Source organism: Suncus etruscus, chromosome 14 (genome assembly GCF_024139225.1).
Source record: "Suncus etruscus isolate mSunEtr1 chromosome 14, mSunEtr1.pri.cur, whole genome shotgun sequence".
Lineage (NCBI taxonomy): Eukaryota > Metazoa > Chordata > Mammalia > Eulipotyphla > Soricidae > Suncus > Suncus etruscus.
In genome coordinates, this window is record NC_064861.1 from 65,636,802 (window position 1) to 65,656,455 (window position 19,654).

Consider the following 19,654-nt stretch of genomic DNA (forward strand, 5'->3'; position numbering starts at 1 on the left):
CACACACGCATGCGCATGCTCCCAGCCTACCTATCAGATGAGGGCATTTATTTCCAGAGCAGGAAAATGGGGAATTGATTCATCAGCTTAATATTTTTCTCTGTGTACTTGGGGTGGGGGGGGGGGGACATTTCCCAGTCTAGGGCTTTACATTTTGAACATATTGTTTCAATACCTGCAGATTTTATTTTTGTTTTGGGGGTTATACTCAGGGGTTACTCCTGGCTCTGCACACAGGAATCACTCTTGGTGGTGCTTAGGGGATTGAACCCAGGTCAGCCTGTGTCTGGTAAGCCCCCTCCCTGCTGTACTGTCTTCCTAACCCCTCTGTTTGCAGGTTCTTAAAATATGGTTGTAAGTGGTCTCTATAAACATGACCCAGAGGTTGGGTAAAGTATCTTAATCTAATTGTCACATGAAAACTTCTCCAAGTCCTTCTCCAAGTCCTACAGGGGAGACTTGTGCCCTGTTTTTTGATCTGTGCTGGTGCTGCTATGACTTGAGGAAATATTACCAAGAGAGTTATTCTCACTTTAAACACAGTGATATTTCTACAGTGGGGTCCTAAAACATCAGCCTGAATGCCTCTTTATGTGTATGTATGTGTGAGAGAGAGAAAGAGACAGAAGAATCTGTTCAGAATTCCACATTGCAATATGCAGGTCACAGACAGACCAACCTCTAGACATTTCCTATTCCATTTGCTTATGCAAAATTAATCATGTTGTAAGTGATGTTTAGTCCCAAGGAACATATAATTGATGATGCACCAAGAGAACTTTGGCAGCCAATGGAAAATTCAAAGGTGACCTAGTAGGCGCTCCATGCCTGAGCTCCTTCAAACACAGTCATGTTCAGTGGGCATTTTCAAAGAGACCAGTGAAGACTGGTGGGCGAATGGACGGCTGTGTTCCAGGTCCCCTTGGGAATTTCAAAGCCTTGAAATAACAAGAGGGAATGTCTCAGGTTGCATCCCATTTCTCAGGGATGCCTGGAACCATGAGAATTCCTGAAAAATATTGAAAGAAATGAGGGGTGGGGATATAGGGAGAGATGGGGGCAGGATATAAAAGGAGATATGGGGATATTTTTACACCTTAACTGTATGTTTCTTTGGTCAGGTGGTTGGTTTTTCTTGTTTAATATCAATCTGACCTGGAAATTATGGGCCTCTTATAATTGGTCTGATAGAAAGCTTCCTTTATGTCTACATAGGGCTGAGAGTGGGAATTGTAGCAAGTGTCCATTGTTTGCCGTAACAGCAGCATGTTATGCTGTTTCATCACAGCAGCAGGAAGGAACTTTCCACAGGTGATCTGGTATTTGTTAGGAATCTTCTCCATTTATCAACAATCCTCAAAGGGCTGGACATGGCTTCTGGACTGGCTTGGGTCCCTGTCCCTAAGATTCCTTCACATTACCCACCAACTCACACCTTCTCAAGTAACAATTCTTGGCTGCTTTGAAGATGCTTTGAAGATGGGAGATGATATGCTAGCCTATCTTGGTTTTTTCCCATACATAATAAAATTTAATGACAGCTATGAAGATGTCCATGGATCAAGTATTCTGTAGATACAGAATTATGTGTTTCATAATTGTGCATAGCTCTTACAAGTCAGAGGTCCCCTGAATGTCTATCCTCACCCAAGCCTGCTGGTGTATTTGTGCCCCCAATGAAGGCAACTCTGGATAAAAATCATTCAAAATCTACATTGCATTGTGCAGGTCACAGAAAAATGGAGCAGAGAAAGGATAAATGTTGCCCGATAAAAGCTGATTATTGTTTTGTTGTTGGGACCTGTTCTTGGGGCATAAGAGGGTGGAGACTAGGCGGAGTTCACTATCTTCATCAATAAATTTGTCTTTACACATACACACATGCATGTGTGTGTGAGTGCACAAAGCCAGGGGGGCATAAGATTGCCCTAAAATTCACCCACAGTATCACATTCATAAATTTTGTGCTAAAAAGACTCACTGCAGCATAAGCATATCAGGCAAACACTGCCCATAACCTAATCTAACTTGTTCCCATGTGTCGAAACTACACTTCATCTTCGACAACAGACAATGAATGGGGTTGTTTTCTAGACATTTCTGAAAGGTGTACAAATTATGGGAAATATAGGGAGATGGTTTGCCATAAAAGAAAGTCATTATCTTCAGAAATAAAGTGTGGGACTGGAGTGATAATAGTACAGCAGTTCAAGGTTCAACTTGGCAGACCCAACTTCAATCCCCAACACCCAGTTTGGTTCCCTGAGCCCCAAGGAGTGATTCCAAGGTACTGAGTCAAGAGAAAGCCCTAAGCATAGCTGTGTGTGGCCATAAAACAAATTAAAAATAAACAACTAAGAAATGAAAGTGAAGGAAAATATAACCATGTGAGGATTAGCTAAGTGTCTAAGCATGGTTTTGTGTTCTCTCTGTGGGTTGTGTGTGTGTGTGTGTGTGTGTGTGTGTGTGTGTGTGTGTGTGTGTGTGTGTGTGTGTGTGTGTGTGTGTGTGTGGAAATGCAGTTTGACTCTATGGCTCTCAGTGCTGAATACATTTTTCAAATCATGAGAATGGTTTGCATTGAGCCAAAGTATTTCCATGCTGATCATTGAATTCAACAAGAAAAGATAGAAGTAGGATTTGGGGGAATTTTTGGCCTAATCTTGGGGGAACAGGGGACCCAGAATCCTATCTAAGGACTGTCTTCGGCTCTCCATCTATCTTTGCTGAATTAAAGCAGATGCCCATGTTCTGACTCTGAAAAGTTTGGTGTTAAAGCATAATTTGCAATTGTTTTACAACTAAGTGATTATAATGAACCTGTGGTTAAAATCATGCCCCCGGAGGCTTTTCTACAATAATTTTATTACGAAAATTGGCCATGGGGAAAATATTGGCTGAGCGCTTTGACTGTACATCTGTTTGTTCCTGGCCAACTCGAGCGGGCAACTCTGCAAACAGCATAAGGAGGAGAGATCCAGGGACATCCCTGCTCCATAGAGCTGTTTCCTACACCCCATCATAAAGGAGTGGTCTGTCTGTATCCTTCCTCCTTCCAGAGAGAAAGAAGATCATGTATGCTTTGTCCCTCAATGCCAGGCATGAACTGAGTCCAGGAGAGAGGAGATACTTCTTACCAAGTAGTTCTACTAAGATCCCTCGTCCCCGGCAGACCTGGGGTGTATCTAGGACAGAGGTGCCTGAACTTGTCTGACCTATGGTCCCTTTTTATCTTCCAGAAAACTTAACTGAGCCCCCCCCCCCCCCCAAATCTACCTTTAAGAGAACAAACAGCAAGCACCCTTGGCCCTGGGGCTACACTTCCTTGGATGGGTTCAGCATGGTGCGGGGGAGGCAGAGGGATCTCAAACCCTATAAATTCTGATAAATATATGAATATATATATATACATATATATTTGCTACCAATTGGTCAAAAGGTCTTAGGCTCTGGCTCAAATGGGGTTTCTGTCCCTCTAAAGTCAATCCCACCCTGATAAATGAACTAGATTACTTTCTACACAGCATCTCTGGGCTGGGTTGTAAATGGAGAGTGTTTTGAGGAGGCTTCATTTAATAATACCTTATCAGACAGCTTTCAGGGACCTGCAGAGTCTACTGCGGCTGTTGCCATGGTAACTGCTGCTTGCTTATGCTCCGCATCTCATATCTGTGTCTTCCATGGGCCCCTTTTCTTCCACTGAAGGGGCTTGAAAAATACTCTCCTGGGGAATAGTCCCAGCTCTAGCCCTCCACAGTGGAGGCTGTACCCACCGCCCTTCATCCTGCTTGGCCTATGGGAGGCTGAGCTGCAAACAGGGTTCTTAGACACATCATATGGGAGGAGGAGGAAGAAACTGCAGAGCCTAGAGCCTGGGGCCCCACCGGGTCTGACCCAACAGCCTTCCCGCTAACACTGGGAACGCTTGCCCTTTGGCATTAAACGTGGAGATAGCACATTGGTCTCTAGCAACTCTTAAGGGTTCATGGTCCTGATCTCTGGGGGAGGGAGGTTTGGGGCGAATGGGGTCTTGTTTCTAGCTGCTCTGTGAAATCGGAGATACCCTGATCATCTCTTACGCTGATCCCTAACTGATCCCTGGTCTAACTGACAGGACCCCCATCCCTGGGAACCAATAGCATCCATATGGGGAAATTGTCTTTGTTCTTTAATCACTTAATAGCAGGAACCTGATGACCAGAGATGGATATGTGGGCTCCTGACCTCCTGACCTTTCATCTTTTTTTTCTTGGCTAGTTCTTATTCACAATTTTTGGTTCATGCACAGATTCTTCTCTTCTGCTGGCGCCTCACAGCCCAGCCCCGTCCTGTCATTCTCTCTCTGTCTCTCTCATCTCCTTAGTCACTGCCATCCCCTTCCCCCCACCAACCCCCAATCTGGGACTCTCTGGTGGCCACGGGCCCTGGGGCTGTTGCATTCGCCTGGTACCAGTTCTCTCACTTTGTCTCCATCTCAGAGGAAGGTAATGAAAATAATCGGGCTTCATTAATTCCAAACCCTGTGAGATGATAGCCATTTGGAGCCTGTTTGCCAATTAGATGGTCTAAATTAGAAGTGACCTTGGTATACTGCCACTGCTTGCCTCTCTGAGTCTAATGAAGCTTTGCTCTCACACACAGTGTGTGTATGTGTGTACACTGTTCTGCATGTTTCCTTCCATCCAGCTCCTGTTTCAGTATTTATCACTCACTTTTAATACTCTTTAGGACTCATCTGTCTCTATAGTTACTTTATTCTCCTGGATTTGGTGTTTGTTTTTGGAAATGGGAGAGGTGACAAAGAGAGAAATTCACCTCCCCAATCCCTGGTGAGGAACTGGCATGGGTGGAAGGTGAGCCAGGACAGAGGGGGCATCCCTGATCTCTGAAGCTGCCCTGGTTGCTAGCTGCAGGCATAGGTCAGCTATGGAAAGGAAGCAGCCAGGCTGGGACAGCTCCGTTGACCAGCAAGCCTGGTTCTGAAAACAACTGGGTTTTAGCCTCATGCAGCCCTTGTTTTGAACAGACCAAAACTCACTCCTCGGACGGTGGCCAGCAGCCAGTGCTGTACCAGGGTGTGTGGGCCCGAAGCTTCCCCACTTCCTTCCCTTTCTCACAGCTGTTTTCTTCAGGGCCTTTTACTCAGAACAGGGAAGGAGTCGGAAGCATCCTGGGGAGTCTGAGTTTTGACAAGTTTCAACTCATGGGAGCAGTGAACCCTTTAGAAGCTCCGTGTCAGATAGCTATGACTCCACACCTTTCCTGAGAAAATAGCTTTTCCTTCCAGCCCCTGGAACTTGTAAGTCACATGTATCTATAGCTCTGGCCAAGGGTCTCTGAGACATGGATTTTCCTGGGGCGTCCCAGAAAAATTTAGCGGAGTTGACTCTGGGACTAGACAGGTTGTGGTAGTTCTTTCCAAATCCATAGCCCAGAGAGAATCAGAGAAGCCGATGGGGTCTTTTAGAACACATTTCTTCTCTTAAGAAAGAAGCAACAGGGCCCGGAGAGATAGCACAGCGGCGTTTGCCTTGCAAGCAGCCAATCCAGGACCAAAGGTGGTTGGTTTAAATCCCGGTGTCCCATATGGTCCCCCGTGCCTGCCAGGAGCTATTTCTGAGCAGACAGCCAGGAGTAACCCCTGAGCACTGCCGAGTGTGACCCAAAAACAAACAAAAAAAAAAAAAAAAAAAGAAAGAAGCAACAGTGGCTTCTCCCAGATGCTGGCAATGAGAACAGCTCCACATTGAGAATCTGGCCTCAGCCACCTCCTGTCCACCTCACAGAGTGTGGAAAGCCTTAAGTCACAGGCCCACACAATAGTGAACCAAGCTAAGAGGGGATAGGAACTAGGTATTTATGGACCTATGTTGCCTCTCCCTAATATCTCAAGGGCAGTTAACATGCAGCCAGGGATTTCCCAGTGGGAAGTCTGTGGCTTCCTCGAATCGTCTGTAATAATCTGTGAGAGAAAACATATTCCTAGGTGGCTACAGTGTCCACAGGGACACTCTTAAGTAGTTGATGGCATCTGTAATAGAACTACTCCAGACTGAGCTTATTGGGGGCAGGTGGGACCTTGTCCTGTTCTTCTCTATGGATGAGCAGATTAATAGAAGGCCTTTCCCTCCCCACTTTTTATCCTTTTTTTTTTTTTTTTTTTTTTGGTGGGTTCACACTCAGCAATGCTCAGATTTTACTCCTAATGGGAAGTGGGGGGACTATATGGGTGTCAGGGATCAGCCACATGCAAAGCAAGTGTTCTACCCACTAAACTCTCTCCAGACCCCAGAAACCCTTCTGTCTAAGCCAGCATCCTTCAGCCCCATTGTATCCTCAAACTGGCACTGTCTTTATTCTATTCCATGGCTTGACCCTTAAAACCAAAAAGGGCACCATTGATTTTCAAGCTTCCCACACCCCCAGACTGGTGGTTGAGGAACATTGTTTCTAAACATGGAGTTATTTTGGAACAGTTTCAATTTAAAAATGTCTGACATTATAGCTGAAATCTTCTATTTTTCTCTTGCTGTGCTATGTGAGAACTGTTTCCCAGTACCAGAGCCACTGTTTTCAAATGCCTAGTGCCCACGTCTGTGACGATGGATGGATCTCCCTTGTTCCCATCAATTCTCTGTTCTCCAGAGGGATGGAGTCAACGCAGCCAAGATTGGGTCCAAGACCAACATGGAACTGCCCTTTGCATGGCTGAGGCCAATCTTGAGAGAACCAAATTCCCAATGGTTCAGTGAAGCAATGGCTCTAATTTTTTAACTTTTTTTTACTAGAAGTTTGTTGTTTTTATTTTTTAACTTTTTGTTAAAACGTGATTTTAATAGTTTCATGCCTCCCCTGAGAACATAAAGTTAATATAGCCAATATTTATGGGGATGTACACATTTTTTGAAGAAGAGGACTGAGAGAGAGTGTGTGTTGGAAGGGAGAGGTTAGAAAGAGCTAACTTCCTAGTCTTAAGGACAGCTGACTGGTTAAGTTGAAGTCTTCTGAGATTTGGGCATATTCAAGATCTCTCTAGTCATGCTGTCTCCAGGTTTGGCCCTTTCCTAGGTCTATTTGTGATAATCTGCCCAGCAAATGGAGCAGGGGACATCTGTTCATCAGAGACAGGCCAGAATGTTTCACATTTTCCACAATGGGGAATCGAGGGGAACACCCACTTGGTTTCAGGAATTCTGCTTTTGGCCACCTCTACCTCTCTTTCCCCTTTCTCAAGTAGTATTTCAGGCTATGTGGCAAAAAGCATTCTCATGAAAAGCTTTTGAAGCTGGTTGGACATGGAATGGGACGTGGGCCTAAGGGTGTTAGTGTAAGCACCCATGTGGGGTCTGGGAGCCTGGGCAGCAAGATGGCTGCACACACTCTGGGTTCCTGTGCTCATAGACCCCTACAAGAATGTCTACACCTTCTGGATTTCTCTTGAGGATGGGCCTTCCATCCCTCCTGGGAATTTCTTGCCTTTTAAGATTTCATATACCAAACCTTTTTTTCCTCACCCTGTTGGAGAGATTGGGTGGACTAGGGACGAGAAGAAGCAGGTAGATAAAAGTAATTACTTAAACACATATGGGGCAAGACTTACAGGTTTGGAGACCCAGATTAAGATGCAGAGGAGCATGTGAGGCTGATGATTATATTTCGGGAGAGTTAATTGATGGAAGGTGAAGGCAGACAAAGAACCGCTGCTTACTGCCTTCTTGAATCCCAATCAGGAATTATGATTAAAGTCGCAGCGAGACAACAGAGGCCTGATGAATTGGTGTCTTTTTTTTTTCTTTTTTGCCGTCATTCACACTTGATTGACTTCAACCTTTCAAGTGCAAAAGTCTCTCTTTTCCATTATTATTCATAGCCATCTGAGTTTTTCTAATTAAAGTGTATGAAAACAATTACTGATCCGTCGTACTGAGTCTGTTAGAGGGGATGTCTGCCTTACTGTAATGTGTATAAAAAGCCCACAGTTTCCTATAATGATGTGCAGCTGAGGTGTTAGATAATTTTATTCTTTTTTACTCTGTAGGGCTTTTTTTTTTATTTCTCATGATTCATTTTCCATAATTCCTAAAGATCCCAGGAAAAGATGAATCCTGCAGCTAGAACAGAGAATGGAGGGAGGGGGGAGGCTTTTTTCTCTTCCTTTTCTCTCCCTCTTCCCCCCAATCTCCTGTTCCCCCTTGGTTGAGGACTATAAATTAATCGGTGACCTTTCACTTCTTGGATTCCCGCTGGACTCCCCAACCACACTGGTCAGAAATGCTTTCTATTAAAAGGAAAATAGATGGAATGAGTTTGGCCATCTCCGCTCCCTTCCTAACGATTCACCCACAGCCATAACCAGCTGCCGGTGAGCTGCTTGCTTGTGTGAAGATGCAGATGTCTTGGGAGTGCGGGGGAGGGGGGGGGCTGCACCTGCTCTTCGTAATCACAGGATTTCTCAGACCCTTGTTTCATGGTGCCTGTTGCTTAATTCTTGCACCTACTGGTGTCTGAATTGTGGGAATGATTCTGTATCCCCAGACATATCAGTTAGGAAGTTCTTTTCTTCTCTGGAGGCAGGTGCTTGGTCTCCTCTAGAAGTCAGGCCTATCATCCAGGATTCTGTTGGGAATTTTTGAGCAAGACTAGGATTTTCATAGGACTCATAGCTGGGTATTTTCATATTTTCATAGGACTCATAGCTGGGTATGTGAAAGGCTTGGGCTTAGATATCACATAGCTCATCCTCCCATAGCATCCCTCACTGGCCACACTGCTGGTATGACTCCTACACAACAATATAATGACAGTTTACATAAAGTTTGACTTTATTTCCAATAGCCATCTAGGTGTTCTGGGTTTGCGACAAGCCTAGGATTGTGGCACGTGACCCTGTGTCACAGTTGTCCCGGATGGGAGGAGGGGCTGGGCCCCCTGCAGAAAAGCTTGTGGTGGCTGGAATTTTTGTTCTTGTTCCATGAGGCTCTGTTTTTTTCTCGGTCTGGAAATGATTCCTGACTTGTTTGGAATGTCATTGCTGACTGTCATCTCTTCCCACCCTAGACAAAGGGAGGTCACTTCTTTTCATATTTATTTATTTATTTTATATTTATTCTAAACAGGGATTATTCCTGGTTCAGGAAGTACTCCTGGTGGTGCTCGTGAGAATCGAACCCAGATCAAAAGCATACAAAGCAAGCATCCTACTCTGTGTACTAGAACTTGGATTCAGTGTTGCCTCTCTCCCTCACCCCTCCCCAATCTTCTTTTCCCCTTCTGTTGACTATTGAAAACAAGACTGCATCACATTAACAGAGGGCGAATGATAACTTGTTAGGACAAGCCCCTGGCCAGATGGCAGGGAGGCCTGGAGAGGTGTCTGAGGAGCTGACCTAAAATCGTAATGGTTTTGATCCCTGCTAATTCTGAAATTGCCACATTTAGAAGCTGTGTCTGCAGATGAGGTGGGGCTGCCCTTTTGGAAAAGGCTGTATGGGGCAACCTCTGATCCTTCTCATGTCGGATACCTCGGGAAAAGACTCCTGGCTTAACTGAGTCACAAGAAATACTCATTGGCACCTGATCTCAGCTTGTAAAGGGTTACACAATGTTTCCTAGAAAAATCCACAACGTGTCTGCATGTCCTTAGCCTTTCCCTTTGTTCTCTTCTCTTCTTCTTCCCCTTTCCTTTGCTCTTACTCCCCTCCTCTCCTTGCCTGAATACATTTGAAAACAGTACTACAATGCTCCCTGCTTCAAGATTACAGTGTACTTTACTAGGTATGATTTAATTAGGGCCCTTATTATGTTTTCAGCAGCTTAAGGTGGGCCTTTCAACTTATCTACCTAATTGGTTGCACAAGAAGTTTCACAGCCCATGACAAAACATTGTCAGTGATCAAAGTCAAAATTCTGCATAAAGGAAAAATATTAATAATAAGATTATTCTTCAAGTGTGCACTGCTAATTATGTCCAGAATGTAACCGTAGAAACACTTTTGACTGATGTGAGCTTTGTCTAATAAACACAAATCTTCACTGAGCTATGGAAAGTGACACCTTCAGCTTTACACTGGTGAAGGCTAATTTTGCTTATGAAGTGATTTTCACGCGTTTCCCTGTTCTGTGGCTCCTGCCTCACTGTGTGACCCTTCCGTTTCTCTGCTGCTTACTCCTCAGGTGACCACCCCTGAAATGGTGATGCCCAGCAGCATGTTCCTCCCAGTAGCTGTTCCGGATCGAGACGGGAACTCCAGTTTGGAGGAGGCAGGAAAGCAGCCTGGTTAGTCTCATCTCCATTCTTGAATGAAATAATGAAATCTGGGGCCACGATTTTCACAGGACCAGGGTATGCTAAGGGACTTTCACCACAGTCCCAAGCTTAATGCATCTAGTTGAGAGAGGCAGGTCACTATTGTCAGCTACTTTATACTCGGCTTCTATGGACCTATAATATGGCTTCAGGCAGTGATATGCAGCCTTGTATACAAGCTGATTGGTATCAGTGGCTGAAAAATACTAGTTTAAAGTGAGAGTCGGGTGAAAACCAGTGGAATTGGGATGAGCACATGTCCCTTGGATTATATAAATTTAGAGAGTGACTACTCAGATTCAGCCAGTAAACCCCAGATCTACCATCCCAAGTTGTTAAAATACTTAACTTCATTATTAAGAGTTCATGGAGTCCATGGGTTGTCTTCTCTAGAAGAGAACTGGATTTCTAGAACTGCTTCACCACAAAATTATCTAAGTTTCCTGGAATTGACTTTTAGACTTTTAGAAAACAACTTAGTGGTATAGTTGGAATGCCATTGCAGTGGACATAATGCTCTGGTATTAGTAGACCCTCATTTATGAGATACCCCTCCAGCTTTCAGCCTTTATAAACGCCTGACTGAAGTTCAGCCATAATGCCCTCACCCCATTTTTTTCTTCCCTTAATGGTTTTTGTTTGCTTTTATATATGAGGCAGTGGACAACTGATCAGAAAATTAGAGTTCTTACTGGGGATGATGATCTCATCATAGGAAAAAGTGAAATACATTTTCATTGTACACTTCAGTGTTTATTGCTTCTTGAATGCAGGTGACAGATATAATTACAAGAAATTTTATGAATACATAAAATATATATGTATATATTAATATGTATATATATCCCCAAACTTTTTACAAATAATGAACCTTTTATGAATAATGTGTAGCAACGCTCATTAATTTCCCCATATCACTAGGACAGTACTCACATGTTCCACAATTCAGATCCATTATGCTAAATTCTTATATAAAACTCAGGGACACAGGCTCCATCCTAGTAGCAACATATTGACCAAGAACACCAACTACAGAAGATGAATTAAAACGACACTGAAGAAGCAGAACTACTAGAACCACAAAGAAAGCCTTCATCATTAGCTCCATTCCTTGAGCTGCACAGTCACCAAGATCTCTAGATACAGAGGACTGATTTTACCATCCATGATGAAGCAGAAGTCTTCCATACACCACAAAAGCACCAAGGGGAGAGTAAATGATCATGCAAGGAGTCTATAGTTAATCCCATGACAGTATACTTGAGGGATGGAGAAACCCTGTATCTCCTAGGCCAAGAGAATTCCCTCTATAATATCCCCAATAGTTACTGTGCCTGTGCAGGGGGAAAAGGAAAAAAAAAAGCACAAAATAATCATTTTTCCACATATATATTGATTGATTGATTGTTGTTGGTTTTTTGTTTTGTTTTTTTTTGACATCCTTATTTTGGTTTAGATATTGAAGTTGATGTCTCCTTTATATTTTATATTATTTTATCTTTCTCTTTCTTTTTGCACTCCGGCATGATTTGAATTCAGAACCGAGACTATTGTGTGGTGCTTCTCTTTATTGCTGTAGGGCTCACAGGATATTTATTTTGACATTTATTTTTGTATTGTTATGGTGTTTCAATTACCTTTTTCAAGTCCTCTCTCAAATTGAGGCTGATAGCCACTAGAAGGACTCCGCCCATTTTCAGCATATTTTTATTATTTTCTTTTTAATTTTTTTTGCTTAATCTTTACCCCATTCTATTGCTTTTCTCTCCCTCAAACAAAACCACATAACTCGATTTATTAGCTTAGCCTCTCAAATAGAGGGAGAAACAAGGGAGGGCACCAGGACCAAACAGATGTAGGATCTGTTTATGATCTAGCTTATGATAGTAAGCTAGACAAAGAGGGGACCACCTACTCTAGCAGCCCAGGGGGTGACGGTGGGGGATATGGGTTGCAGAAAGGGAACGGGGAAGGGGGGAAGACAAATTTGGTGGTGGGTATTCCCCTGATTCAGTGTTAATATGTACCTAAAATACTAAAGTGAAAGATATGTAAGCCACTATGATCAAAATAAAAATAAAAAAAAAACTCAGGGACAGAGTGATAATACAGCAATTGCTTTGCACACAGCCAACCCAGGTTTGATCCTTGGTACTACATATATATTCCCCTGAACCCTACTAGGAATAATCCTTGAACATAGAGCCAGGAGTAAGCTTTGAGCACTGCTGGGCATGGCCCCCAAACCAAAATTCAAAAAATAAAGGACTCGTCAAAGAGAAATGCAGTGTCAGGTCAGTCAACTTCACACTAGTGCTGGAGAAATTGATCATTCTAAATAAAGCAATGATATATTTTTTAGGAGATCTATGTGACATGATACAGGCATATTATAAATGGAAACTTTTTCTTTTCGTGTCTGGGTATATCTGTTTGCTAATGTGTACTTAGGTGGAGTGAGCAGCTGGTGGCTATATGGAGATTCTAGGTAAGTGCTACCTTTGGTGGCACCTTGACATGAAGCCGTCATTTTATTTTTTTATGTTGGGGGCACACCCATTAGTACTCAGGGGTTACTCCTAGTTTTGTGCTCAGGAATTATACTTGGCAGGCTCAGAGATCTTGGGATGCCAGGGATCAAACCCAGGTCAGCTGCTTGCAAAGCAAATGCCCTCCCCACTGTGCTATCATTACAGCCTCTACATGAGCCATCTTTACCCTCCCTCAAGCCTTCTTGATTTGTCTTCTGTGTGTTTGCAGAGACCTCAGAGGACCTGGGGAAGAACATCTTACCATCAGCAAGTACAGAGCATGGTGGGGACCTGAAATCTTCTCCTGCCGAGCCAGGTGCCATGAGAGAAGAATCGGGCTTCCTGTGCTGGAAGAAGGGGTGCAACCAGGTCTTCAAAACGTCTGCTGCTCTTCAAACGCACTTCAACGAGGTGCATGCCAAGAGGCCACAGCTGCCTGTGTCGGACCGCCACGTGTACAAGTACCGCTGTAACCAATGCAGCCTGGCCTTCAAGACCATCGAGAAGCTACAGCTCCATTCTCAGTACCACGTGATCAGGGCGGCCACCATGTGTTGTCTTTGTCAGCGCAGTTTCCGAACTTTCCAGGCTTTGAAAAAACACCTGGAGACCAGCCACCTGGAGCTGAGCGAGGCCGACATCCAGCAACTTTATGGCGGCCTGCTGGCCAATGGGGATCTCCTGGCTATGGGGGACCCCACCCTGGCAGAGGACCATACCATCATCGTTGAGGAAGACAAGGAGGAAGAGAGTGACTTGGAAGACAAGCAGAGCCCTACGGGTAGTGACTCTGGGTCAGTACAAGAGGACTCAGGCTCAGAGCCAAAGAGAGCTTTACCTTTCAGGAAGGGCCCCAACTTCACCATGGAGAAATTCTTAGACCCTTCTCGCCCTTACAAGTGTACTGTCTGCAAAGAGTCTTTCACTCAGAAGAACATCCTTCTTGTGCACTACAATTCCGTGTCCCACTTGCATAAGTTGAAGAGAGCCCTTCAGGAGTCGGCAACTGGTCAGCCGGAACCCACCAGCAGCCCAGACAACAAGCCTTTTAAGTGTAACACTTGCAACGTGGCCTATAGCCAGAGCTCCACTCTGGAGATCCACATGAGATCTGTGCTGCATCAAACCAAAGCCCGAGCGGCCAAGCTGGAGGCTGCCAGTGGCAGCAGCAATGGAACTGGGAACGGTGGTGGCTGCGGTGTCTCCTCCTTGAGCTCCTCCACACCCAGCCCTGTAAGCACCAGTGGCAGCAACACCTTTACCACTAACAACCCCAGCAGTGCAGGGCTGGCTGCCAGCTCTGGCTTACTGAGCCAGGCACCCACAGAGAGTGGAGGGATGCCAGCCTTGGGGAATCCCATGGGTGCCAACATTTCCTCCCCTTCGGAGCCCAAGGAGGCCAATAGGAAGAAGCTGGCAGATATGATTGCATCCCGGCAGCAGCAGCAGCAACAGCAGCAGCAGCAGCAGCAACAACAACAGCAGCAACAAGCACAGACACTGGCTCAGGCACAAGCGCAAGTCCAGGCTCACCTGCAGCAGGAGCTGCAGCAACAGGCTGCCCTGATCCAGTCCCAGCTCTTCAACCCCACTCTGCTCCCTCACTTCCCCATGACCACTGAGACTCTGTTGCAGCTGCAGCAGCAGCAGCACCTCCTCTTCCCCTTCTACATCCCCAGCGCCGAGTTCCAGCTAAACCCTGAGGTGAGCCTGCCCGTGACCAGCGGGGCCCTGACGCTGACGGGGACGGGCCCAGGGCTGCTGGATGACCTGAAGGCTCAGGTTCAGCTCCCGCCACAGAGCCACCCTCAGATCCTGCAGCAGCCACCACCACCTCAGCAGCAAAGCCAGCTGCCACTGTCCCAGAGCCACGCCACCCTCCTACAACCTGGCCTGCACCCTGAGAAGAAAAACAAACTGGTTGTCAAAGACAAGGAGAAGGAGAACCAGAGAGAGAGGGACGGTGCCGACAGCAGTGACGCCAACACGGGACCAAAAGAGTCACTGCCAGATGCTTTGAAGGGCAAAGAGAAAAAGGAGCTGACCCCGGGGCCTGGGTCTGAGGCCTCCATGCTCCCACCACGTATTGCCTCTGATGCCAGGGGAAACGCCACCAAGGCCTTGCTGGAGAACTTTGGCTTCGAGCTGGTCATTCAGTACAATGAGAATAAGCAGAAGGTGCAGAAGAAGAATGGGAAGACGGAGCAGGGTGAGAACCTGGAAAAGCTTGAATGTGACTCGTGCGGCAAATTGTTTTCCAACATCCTGATTCTCAAGAGTCACCAGGAGCACGTTCACCAGAATTACTTTCCCTTCAAGCAGCTGGAGAGGTTTGCCAAACAGTACCGGGAGCACTACGATAAACTGTACCCCCTGAGGCCGCAGACTCCGGAGCCTCCACCACCGCCGCCGCCGCCGCCCCCTCCACCACCACCACTGCCTGCAGCACCCCCACAGCCTGCCACTGCGCCGGCCGTGCCTGCCTCGGCTCCCCCCATTGCTTCACCCACTATCGCGCCCACCCAGCCCTCCGTCCCACTCACCCAGCTCTCCATGCCCATGGAGCTGCCCATCTTCTCGCCACTGATGATGCAGACGATGCCGCTGCAGACATTGCCAGCTCAGCTGCCCCCTCAGCTAGGACCCGTGGAGCCTCTGCCCGCAGACCTGGCTCAGTTATATCAGCACCAGCTCAACCCCAGCCTGCTCCAGCAGCAGAACAAGAGGCCTCGCACCAGGATCACGGACGACCAGCTCCGAGTCCTGCGGCAGTATTTTGACATTAACAACTCCCCCAGCGAAGAACAGATTAAAGAGATGGCAGACAAGTCCGGCCTGCCCCAGAAAGTCATCAAACACTGGTTCCGGAACACACTCTTCAAAGAGCGGCAGCGCAACAAGGACTCCCCCTACAACTTCAGCAACCCTCCCATCACCAGCTTGGAGGAGCTCAAGATCGACTCCCGTCCCCCCTCGCCAGAGCCCCAGAAGCAGGAGTACTGGGGAAGCAAGAGGTCGTCGAGAACCAGGTTCACCGATTACCAGCTGCGGGTTCTTCAGGACTTCTTCGATGCCAACGCGTACCCAAAGGATGATGAGTTCGAACAACTCTCGAACTTGCTGAACCTGCCAACCCGCGTCATAGTGGTGTGGTTCCAGAATGCCCGCCAGAAGGCCAGGAAGAACTATGAGAATCAGGGAGAGGGCAAAGACGGGGAGCGGCGAGAGCTAACGAATGACCGGTACATTCGAACGAGCAATCTCAACTACCAGTGTAAAAAATGTAGCCTGGTGTTTCAGCGCATCTTCGATCTCATCAAGCACCAGAAGAAGCTGTGCTACAAGGATGAGGATGAGGAAGGGCAGGAGGACAGTCAAAACGAGGATTCCATGGACGCCCTGGAGATGCTGACTCCCACCAGCTCCTCCTGTAGCACCCCAATGCCCTCACAGGCATATAGCGCCCCAGCACCCTCAGCCAACACCACATCTTCTGCCTTCTTGCAACTCACGGCAGAAGCTGAGGAACTGGCTGTGTTCAGCTCCAAAACCGAGGCAAGTGACGAGAAACCAAAGCAGGCTGAACCTCCCAGCGCACAGGCAGTGCAAACCCAAGAAAAGCAAGGTCAACCAAAGGCAGAACTGCCCCAGCAGGACCAGGCTGAGCCCAAGGCGAACACAGCCCAGCAGAAGCTCCCACCGCTGGCATCGGCCCCGTCGCTGCCACAGCCTCCTCCACAAGCACCTCCTCCACAGTGTCCCCTGCCCCAGTCGAGCCCCAGCCCATCCCAGCTCTCCCACCTCCCTCTCAAGCCCCTCCACACGTCAACGCCTCAGCAGTTGGCCAACCTACCTCCTCAGCTCATCCCCTACCAGTGTGACCAGTGCAAGCTGGCTTTCCCATCATTCGAGCACTGGCAGGAGCACCAGCAGCTCCACTTCCTGAGCGCACAGAACCAGTTCATCCACCCCCAGTTTTTGGACAGGTCACTGGATATGCCTTTCATGCTCTTTGACCCTAGTAACCCGCTCCTGGCAAGCCAGCTGCTCTCTGGGGCCATCCCTCAGATCCCGGCCAGCTCAGCCACTTCCCCATCCACGCCCACCTCCACGATGAACACACTCAAGAGGAAGCTGGAGGAAAAGGCCAGCGCAAGCCCTGGCGAGAATGACAGCGGCACAGGAGGAGAGGAGCCTCAGAGAGACAAACGCTTGAGGACCACGATCACACCTGAGCAGCTAGAAATTCTCTACCAAAAGTACCTGCTGGACTCCAACCCCACTCGCAAGATGTTGGATCACATTGCGCATGAGGTAGGCCTGAAGAAACGTGTGGTGCAGGTCTGGTTTCAAAACACTCGGGCCCGGGAGAGGAAAGGGCAATTCCGGGCAGTGGGCCCTGCCCAGGCCCATAGGAGATGCCCTTTCTGCCGAGCGCTCTTCAAAGCCAAGACGGCCTTGGAGGCTCATATCCGGTCCCGCCATTGGCATGAAGCCAAGAGAGCTGGCTATAACCTCACTCTGTCTGCAATGCTCTTGGACTGTGACGGAGGACTCCAGATGAAAGGAGATATTTTTGATGGAACGAGCTTTTCCCACCTTCCCCCAAGCAGTAGTGATGGTCAAGGGGTCCCCCTGTCGCCTGTAAGTAAGACCATGGAGTTGTCTCCCCGAACTCTTCTAAGTCCTTCTTCTATCAAAGTGGAAGGAATCGAAGACTTTGAAAGCCCCTCCATGTCCTCGGTTAATCTCAACTTTGACCAAACTAAGCTGGACAATGACGACTGTTCCTCTGTCAACACGGCAATCACGGACACCACCACAGGAGACGAGGGCAATGCAGATAATGACAGTGCGACGGGAATAGCAACTGAAACCAAATCCTCTTCTGGGCCCAATGAAGGGCTGACCAAAGCGGCCATGATGGCAATGTCTGAGTATGAAGATCGGTTGTCTTCCGGTCTGGTCAGCCCAGCCCCGAGCTTCTACAGCAAGGAATATGACAATGAAGGTACCGTGGACTACAGTGAAACCTCAAGCCTTGCAGACCCCTGCTCCCCAAGTCCTGGTGCAAGTGGGTCCGCAGGTAAATCTGGAGACAGTGGGGATCGGCCTGGGCAGAAACGTTTTCGCACTCAAATGACCAATCTGCAGCTAAAGGTCCTCAAGTCATGCTTTAATGACTACAGGACACCCACCATGCTAGAGTGTGAGGTCCTGGGCAATGACATTGGACTGCCAAAGAGAGTTGTTCAGGTCTGGTTCCAGAATGCCCGAGCGAAGGAAAAGAAGTCCAAGCTAAGCATGGCCAAACATTTTGGTATAAACCAAACAAGTTACGAGGGACCCAAAACAGAGTGCACTTTGTGTGGCATCAAGTACAGCGCGCGGCTGTCTGTACGTGACCATATCTTTTCCCAACAGCATATCTCCAAAGTTAAAGACACCATTGGAAGCCAGTTGGACAAGGAAAAAGAATACTTTGACCCAGCCACTGTACGGCAGTTGATGGCTCAACAAGAGTTGGACCGGATTAAAAAGGCCAATGAGGTCCTCGGACTGGCAGCTCAGCAGCAAGGGATGTTTGACAATGCCCCCCTACAAGCTCTTAACCTTCCTACCGCCTACCCAGCGCTCCAGGGCATCCCTCCCGTGTTGCTCCCTGGCCTCAACAGCCCCTCATTGCCGGGTTTTACTCCATCCAACACAGGTGGGTTTTATTCTAGATCCTCTATGGCGAACCTATGGTACGCGTGCCAGCGGTCTCATGCAAAGGCCTTGCAACTGGCACATAGGAAGGAGTCCACAATTAAGATATGCGGCGCAGCAGGAGGCTAGTGTGCCAGTGTCTGCTTTGCAGCTCACCTGGCAGCAGGACTGGACTGGCCATTGGGAGGACCGGGCATTGTGCAGCAGTTTGGGCACTTGGGCTCAAAAAGGATAGCCATCACTATTCTAGATGCTCCTTTGAGGATTATGCAGCTGCCCACTCTGGTGCCAGACTGATAATATGCTTTCCCATTCTAGTTCTTTAACAACAAACAACATGACTGGTCCCTTTCATGGAGTCTTCCTGGTGCTGGGGTATATATGGCCCATTCTTTCTGAGAGTTAGGACAAGTAGAATGTTTTCCTCTGCAACCATTCTCATGCCCAAATAGAGCATGTGCCCAAGGGGAGAATTTTGAGGGTCTTGGCATACAAGATATCCTGGGATGTTGTCAATAGAAAGCTTTCTACCATAGCTTCTGCCATTAATGTTTGTGAAATACCAATCGCATATAGAGAAGTGTGAAAGATATTTGAATTTCCTAGTCATTCCAAATGCTGGTCAAGAGCATTTAAATCAAGTGTTGGCCCTCACTTATGATTCTTGTCTCCCTTTTTAAAGAGCTTCTCTGGCGAGAGAACTCATGTTAGGAAGAAAGAGTTTATATGGTAGATACATACATGGGATTCTCTTGCCTAAACAGCAGCAGCTATTTGAATTTCCAGTGACAGTCGCATAGACAATGGATCTTTTACTGGGCAATGTAGTCCTGAATTTTGGCATGAAGTGTGTGCTAGTCCTCCAGATAGAAATGTTAATGGTTGGTTTTAGGGATCTCTGATTCACCTCTTCATTTCCCATCTTCACTTCTTACTGTGTACCTTTTGTTCCTTTTCCTTCTCTTCCTCTGACCTCATCTTTCTAAATTAACCTTCACCTTCCAGATACCATGAGACCTAACCTCCTGACAGCCTGCCTCCCTCTCCCTGACAAGCTACATTGAGTGGTGTACACTTCCCAGAAGAGAGCTCCCCAGAATGTCTCCTG

The 19,654-nt window shown here is 47.2% G+C and overlaps 1 protein-coding gene across 1 annotated transcript in view; it reads left to right on the forward strand.

Annotated features, from left to right (window-relative positions):
- The window catches only part of ZFHX3 (zinc finger homeobox 3), a 221,710-nt gene that overhangs the window by 192,175 nt on the left and 9,881 nt on the right, over window positions 1-19,654 (forward strand). Inside the window, exons 8-9 of the mRNA XM_049786326.1 lie at window positions 10,174-10,276; window positions 13,067-18,547. Coding sequence (XP_049642283.1) covers window positions 10,174-10,276; window positions 13,067-18,547 — 5,584 coding nt within the window. The remainder of the gene's footprint in view (window positions 1-10,173; window positions 10,277-13,066; window positions 18,548-19,654) is intronic.